At 34.5% G+C, this 7,890-nt stretch overlaps 1 protein-coding gene across 1 annotated transcript; it reads right to left on the bottom strand.

The window, feature by feature from the left end:
- Positions 1-2,200: 2,200 nt before the first annotated feature.
- Positions 2,201-3,190, bottom strand: LOC134612124 (olfactory receptor 6E1-like). The gene has a single exon (XM_063456501.1). The coding sequence runs from the start codon at positions 3,188-3,190 to the stop codon at positions 2,201-2,203; it is 990 nt and encodes a 329-aa protein (XP_063312571.1).
- Between the last annotated feature and the right edge of the window lie 4,700 nt (positions 3,191-7,890).

The raw sequence follows: 7,890 nt of genomic DNA, 5'->3' as shown, positions 1-7,890 counted from the left end.
CAAAAGATGTGGTGTTTCTGTAAACTGCCACTTTTTGCCCACAATCAGGGCGTACATCAGACATTATATATATATATATATATATATATATATATATATATATATATATATATATATATATTTTGATTGATTGATTGCAGTGGTATTTCACAGAAAATATCTTGATTTAATTATTTTGGATAAACTTTTCAAATAATCACAATCTGTTAGAAAAAATGTTTCAAATGATTTATCTAAAAAAAAAAAAAAATTAAAGATGGCTTCTGTAAAGTAATTTGAAAACTTTTTCTAGCTATTGTAATAATTTAAAAAGCTTATAATTAAATTGAGACCATACCCACTGTAACACAGAGCATTACAGATTCAACAGCTTTTCCAACTGCCCCTTTTGAAATGAAGTCAACCAGGTCCAAAATTAATATCTATATATAATGCATGTATTATTTTCTAACCTGAGAATTTATCTCTGTGTGGATAAAGATATGCATTTGATAGAATGCAATGTTTTTGTTTGCTTGTTTTCAGGTAGATAAAGTACACATTGCAAATCTCAGTTCATGCAAAAAATGAGATTTTGTGTGACAAATTAGATTGACGTATTCTCCAAACTTCAAAATATCCATGAGGAATCCTACCATGATTTTTATCAAGTAAATGTGTCTTACTACTTAAACAAAAGCTGAACAAAGTGCATATAAGTCATTCAAGCACTTTTCACCATAATATAAATCGAGCAAACCTATTTGATAATATCTATATCTCAGATTCACTATACTCTTGCTCTTTTATTGTTGTAAAATCTAAAGGCTTTTGATGATGTTTTTCATCTCAGCACATCTACTATGCAGAAACCACCACCCTCATCGTGAACGACACTAAAGGACCACAATAGGCACCCAGACCACTTCAGCTCAATGAAGTGGTCTGGGTGCCAGGTTCATCTAGGATTAACCCTGCAGCTGTAAACATAGCAGTTTCAAAGAAACTGCTATGTTTACATTAGGGTTAATCCAGCCTCTAGTGGCTCTCTCATTGACAGCCACTAGAGGCGCTTCCGCTGGAGAAAGGTAAACGTTTAACCCCTTTCACCCCCTAGAGCCCGGCGGGAGGGGGGCCATGAGGGTGGAGGGGACCTATTAACACTATAGTGCCAGGAAAACAGTTTGTTTTCATGGCACTATAGTGGTCCTTTAAGGATAGGCTCAGTGTCCACCTGTACATTTACATTGGCAAAGCTGCTCTACTTGCTGCATTTCTGCTGTGAGCAAAATCCATTTCTCACTTAAAAGACATTTTGAACTAAAAGGTCTAAAACTGCTCATAGAAGAACCATAACAAGCAACCATATACATATTTCTGCCCCTGCACTGCTGACGCATCCTTTGAGAAAAGAGAGTGAAAAAGACATTCTGTTTGAAGACTCAGATACTGACTAGATCGTCGGAGGCAGCGAGATTGGGTACCAGCTTCAATTAAACTAGCACTGTGGACTTCCTCGCACCATCATAACTTCATTGTGATGAAGATTAGATGGAGCCGTGAGTGTCCCTTCAAGGTACACATAATACACTGCTCAAGAAAATAATTATATATCACATATATCTACACAAGTAATTTATTTGCAAGCCTAAATAGCTAACAATATTTGTGAATTTAAATACAGTGTAGAATTTAAATATCATACAAATGCACATCACTTGAAAATAAATCTAAAACAGGTGGTTTTTAAACCATGACTATATTTGCCTTTTCTAGTTATATACACGAAAATTCAGTAATGATATATCAGAATGAACTGATTAAAATCCTATTATAATTTCCAGTTATCGTTGTAGACCACATTTATGATACCATGGAAAGAATATCTATTATTGCAACCTAGCAAAATAGAAATGCGCTAATTTGTTTTATTTTTCCCCATTTTGATTGAGGTGAATATTGTCTTCTAGCTGGTAGCATATAAAAAGTCCTAAATGTCCTAAATGTTTTTGTGGCTATAGGAATTTTGGTAACAACAAGATGTGTTATTATAATGCTATAGTATATCACTTGACTGTAATAAATAAAATGTGACATGACAAAACAATACTATCTACACATACATGAACGCAAATATAACTAGGCTGGATAAGCAACATCATTTATTAAGGTGGTTGACAATCAGAATAATCTTTTTTCCAATCATAAACATTTCTGAGCATTATCCACTTCTTTCCTTGATGTCCGGATATGTAAATGTCTTTCCTTTTTGATTGTCTACCGCGTATCTAGTCTCTATCATGCGTCTAAGAGCATTTTTAAAAGATTTGTTCCTGAAACTATAGATCAATGGATTAAGAAGTGGGGTCAAGATGCTGTTAACAAGTGCAACAATTTTGGTGGAATCTATTTTGGAGTTCTTGGATGGACGTACACACATGAAGATACAGCTACCGTAGACAATAAACACAACCGTAAGGTGCGCAGCACAGGTGGAAAAGGTTTTCTTTCGTCCAGCAGATGAAGACATTTTTACAATAGCTGAGATGATGCATCCATATGAAACTAAGGAGAAGAACAATGATCCCAAAACCAGAGATGAAGCCAGTATAACGTCAAGCATCCCTATGGTATATGTGTCTGCACTTGCCAGCTTCAGCAAAGGAGCTACATCACAAAAGTAGTGGTTAATGACATTCGAGCCACAAAATGGTAGGCGGAACGTAAGGACAGTTTGTGCAATTGTGTCCAAGAAGCCACCAAGCCAGGAAAACACAATCAGCAGCAGGCAAAGCTTTGGACTCATTATTGTCCCATAACGTAAGGGATGACATATAGCCACGTACCGGTCAAAAGACATGATAGCCAGGAGCAGGAACTCTGTGGTTCCCAAGAGAAAATACACATAAGACTGTGCAAGGCATCCATGATATGATATTGTTTTACTTCCGCTGATTAGGTTGAAAAGAACTTTGGGGATAATAGCAGTGGTAAAGCTGATATCAAGCAAGGCTAGGTTGCTGAGAAAGAAATACATGGGGGTATGAAGCTGTCCATCAGCCAAACAAACCACAACTATTGTTGTATTTCCAACTAAGCTTACCACATAAGACAAAGCAAGGACAACAAAGAGAACTGTCTGAATTTGATAGGACAGAGGTATTCCCAAGAGCATGAATTCTGTCACTGATGTATTATTTTCACAGTCCATTATTGAGGAATAACCTAAAGAAAACATAAAAATATTATAATATGTGTTATTATTTTATTCTATCTTGAACTGTTCAATTATATTTTTTCTTGGCTCGTCTTCAATTTAGTTTTAAATCTGTATCTGGAAGGGTTTAAATAAATCTGTATAACAGTCCCAAAGACAGCAATAAACATGCCAGGCATTGCTCTTGGTATAAATTAATAGAGAAATTGATAGGAATTGGATTTATACCTTGTTTAATGCATAAATCATACACATTGAGTTTATGTATTTTAAAAATGGGGTGCCTTGTGCTAAGCTCCAATCTTTCTTGAGCCCCCTCTACTGCTTCCATTCTCAACAACACACACTGCACACCCATACTATTTACATGCACACACATATTACACTGCAAAAATACCTACCAACACATACAATCACACAACAGCCACTCCCCTACAACCCTACAAACATTATTCTCTCCAAACCCGCAACCACACAAGCAGCCTACCCGATATACACAACCACACAAGCAGTCTACACCCAGATACACAACCCCACAAGCTGCATTTCCACATATGCACACAATCCCACAAGCAGGATCTCCAGGATTCACGGATTTATAAATTTTTACAAAAATGAAAAAACAACAACTAAGACTAAACCACAAACGGCATCCAAATAATTTTGACAGTTGCTATAATAAGGTCTTTCCTTCCTTCAAAACTGAATCCTCTCAAAAAATAACCACTAATTGCAAATTACACTTGTTACCACTTATTTGTTCAAATACATAAGTGCAAAATATATACATAAATAAAACAGATTTATTTTATAATTTACCTCATTTGATAAACATTTTAAAAAAAAAAAAGTTAAGTTTCCATGTTATGAATATAACATTGCAACAGACATTGTTTGAACTGGCATCTCAAAGTATACATTTCATTCTTTGTTTACAATCCATTAGCAGAGCTGTGCTGTTTTATTGTCTTAGTCTGTCACTTGTTCAAAGAAATTTCTATCCCAATTAAATTATTATAAGTGTATCTTCTTACATTAATCAATGCTACACATTTGCATATTTCCACTACTCTCCCCTAGATGTTTATGTACTCTTTATAATGGATCGGTGTTTTCACTTATAAAGTGCTGTCCAGTACAGTTATAAACAAGCTAACACATTATAAAATTATAGATCCCAAGAGCTCTGATCCCAGTACTAGAGCTTATAATGCACTATTGATAGTGGATTTTGTGCATATATATATCATCTAAGCTTGTATCCCTTTTGTAGAAAACAATCAACGGAATACCATTTTATATAGGGTTATTCACAAAAGTATCAAGAAATCAAAGTGAATCCAAAGTGAATTTAAAATTTAAGGCCAAAATAGCCCGTACTGCAAAAATTCTCCAAGTCAGCTATCCTTCTGGTTTAGTTATTTTGTCCTTAAATTTGTATTCCTAGCAAATATCACTTTAGTCAATAACCCTGCTAGAAAACACATTTGGTAAAAGGTCCTTAACATTACTGTTAATTACTAAGACCTTTTCTAAGAATCATAATGTAGTAAATGTGTTTTATGTGTTGCTTTGAGTTTTACATAATTAGCAATGGCATCTAGTAAAATTAGCAATAACATCCACAAAGATTCATCTTGTCTCCCATGCTATTCACAATTTACTTGCTACCACTGGGGGACATCATTAGGCGACATGGCCTAAGGTATCATTGTTACACTGATGACACACAACATGCCGCATCAACAGTTGCTTAGCAGACCTAATAGATTGGATTAATGCTAGTTGTCTTAAAGTGAACCCAGACAAAACAGAGTTACTATTGGTGAGGGGACCCTGAGCAACAAAAATATCCCATTATCACCCAACTGACCTGGACCTTGGAGGCTCTGAACTCATTAGTTCATCAAAGGTACAAAACCTTGGAGTGTTGATTGACTCTGGACTATCATTTAAACAGCAGATTTCCTCCGTGATAAAATCTGCCTACTTTTATCTGAAAAACATAGCCAGGATACAACACTTAATTCAACCGGATGAGATGCCAACATTAATCCATGCAGTTATATCCTTTTGACTAGATTACTGCAACGTACTTTACTTGGGCCTCCCAGAAAAAGAACTCCATCGCCTTCAGACTGTACAAAATGCAGCAGCCAGACTACTGACTACTAAAATTGGCCTGCTAACCTTCAAAACCTTAAACAACCAAGGCCCACAGTACCTGAAAGAGCACCTGACAGCCTACATTCCATCCCGTTCACTTCGGTCAGCCAGCAAATCCCTCCTGTCAGTGCCAAGAATAAAGACAGACCCAGGTTCCAGGGCATTTAGTCACGCTGCGCCTACCTTCTGGAACTCTTTACCGAGCGCAATCAGAGAAGCACTGTCCTTACAGACTTTTTATTAAAAAGCTAAAGACCCACCTCTTCCATCAGGCATTCAGTCTGCTCATCTGACCATCAGAAACTCCTAACTTTTATGTCTTTATGTTTGTATATTTGTAAAGTGATTTGAGTCTCACAGGGAGAAAAGCGCTATACAAATCGCAAATTATTATTATTATTTTTATTATTATTATTATTATTATTATTATTATTATATGATGTTTCATAAACATCATTTTAATACAACAAAGTTTTTTTGGGTAGTGGCTTATAGTTTGTACTTTAAAGTAGGGTTAAGAATATAACGGTTCAGAGTTTGTTATTGGTTAGTCCAGAAATGGAAAAGATTGTAGAGATGTCTAAATATGGTATATTATAGATTATAGTTTGAAAGATGATTTTTTTTTTTTTTTAGATTTAATAATGAGAATTTAAAATTATATTTTAATTGTAAAGTATATATGAAGCATTGGAGACAATCCATTTATTTAAATTTGACTGTTTATTTCAATTTTAAAGTTGATATTGCTTGTAGAGGCTAATATGAAAAGAAAAGTTACTTCCGCTTAATGGCACCAGGAGTGAAGTTAAAATGATATGCAAAAAATCCAGAATTACTATTTTATATATATATATTTTTTTATTTTTTTATAATTCTTTATTTTTGCTGTGCATGCGATTACATACAGACTTGCGATACCACGACAGTATTAACAAGCAATTCAAGTAACAGAGAAGGTATAATTTTGACATGGTATATGAAGTAACTGCACACATTTTACAAGTAAAATCAAGCTACAATATCACATCACTATTTTTATGGTGTAATAGATTCAGACTAGGTATCTGTGTCTAAAACATTGGCTGAAACTAGGCGGCTAGACACAAGAGGCCAGAATTATTATATTTTGCATGGCTAATACATCTTCTATTTAACTTAAACTTTAAATAGCATTCCTTTAGGATCAAGTGAAAACAACTCAAAAGTATTTTTCAATTACATTTTAAAAAAAGCACATTTGAAAGACTCAGTATAAAAAACAAGTACGCTCTCAACATTATAACAGTAATGAGGCAAAAACAACAAATTACTTTTAACTGTAACATTTCATCGCTGTCAAAAAGACCAACAGGGATGAAAGAGCAAAAGGCATTATGTGGATATCACAACATGAAGATTTACATATTTCGGTTTGTTCTGCTGTATTTACTATGTGAATAGCACATTTTATCTGTTCCCTACTTGTAAGCTTTTCTACTATTGACTTGCTTGGTGAATATGTGAGATATGGCACAACTTGTCATTCATCACAAGACCCCATAACCAGAGAACATGGGAAACTTTCCTTTGTATGGCACCAATTTGTGTGGCACTAATAATATAAACGTTTTAATTTTCATGTGTTTTGCAGTGTAAAATCTAACCCATAAAGCCTCATTCACCCTCATGTATACTCTAGTTATGATTACCAGCCTGTCGAGGAACATATATCTCTGCCAGAAGTCACTAGACACTGATATAATGAATTTAAAGTTGGTGAAAATGTCAGCTCACCCCCTGCTTTTAATTAGTACAGGAAGTGTCACTGGGTGATACCACTGTTACGGTCATGGACGGGGAGGAGTAAATGCACTGTACAAATTACCTGTCAACATTACATTAGCAGTCCAGAGATTGATAAAGATTGTTATTTTTTCGATACCTTTATTTTAGAAATATATGATATAACTGTATTTACATGCATTAACATAGAAACATAGCATGTGACGGCAGATAAGAACCATTTGGCCCATCTAGTCTGCCCAATATGCTCCCATGCAGACATTGGTTTTGCATTTTGTTGCCATTTTAATGTCTACTGTTAATAATGCCTTCAGTTTTCTTACAAATACCTATAAGCAAGGTTTTTTACCAGTTTTATATACATTTTTGTCACACTTACTGTAAGTGAGAAAAATAGCATTTTTTGCTTTTTTGGTAACATTTCAGACTCACTTTCACTGTGTGAAATATTGTAAGATAAAGGACACCGTAGACTGTCTAAAGCTTTTCATTTCCCAATTTATTTTATAAATAATGAATGAATAATAAAATATAACAATTGCGTAATTGTACATATTTAACATTTTTAAGTTTGTCTGCAAAGCAATCTATACACAAAATTGTTATGTTGTGATATGTTATAGGTTAGCTGTGCATCCCTTGCTTCAAATAAATGTTATGCTTATATTTATTTCAATTGAAAAGTGCTTGGCAGGGAAGGGGTTAAAATACAAACTAACAAGTGGTGCATTATTCCTAAACAC

This window comes from Pelobates fuscus, chromosome 5 (assembly GCF_036172605.1).
Source record: "Pelobates fuscus isolate aPelFus1 chromosome 5, aPelFus1.pri, whole genome shotgun sequence".
In the NCBI taxonomy this organism is placed as follows: Eukaryota; Metazoa; Chordata; class Amphibia; order Anura; family Pelobatidae; genus Pelobates; species Pelobates fuscus.
The sequence above is the reverse complement of the archived record's forward strand: the minus strand, read 5'-3'. Positions and strand labels throughout refer to the sequence as shown.

Bases quoted from the DNA above. Each gene is read 5' to 3' on its own strand.
- LOC134612124 (XM_063456501.1), bottom strand. From the start codon at position 3,190: ATGGACTGTGAAAATAATACATCAGTGACAGAATTCATGCTCTTGGGA.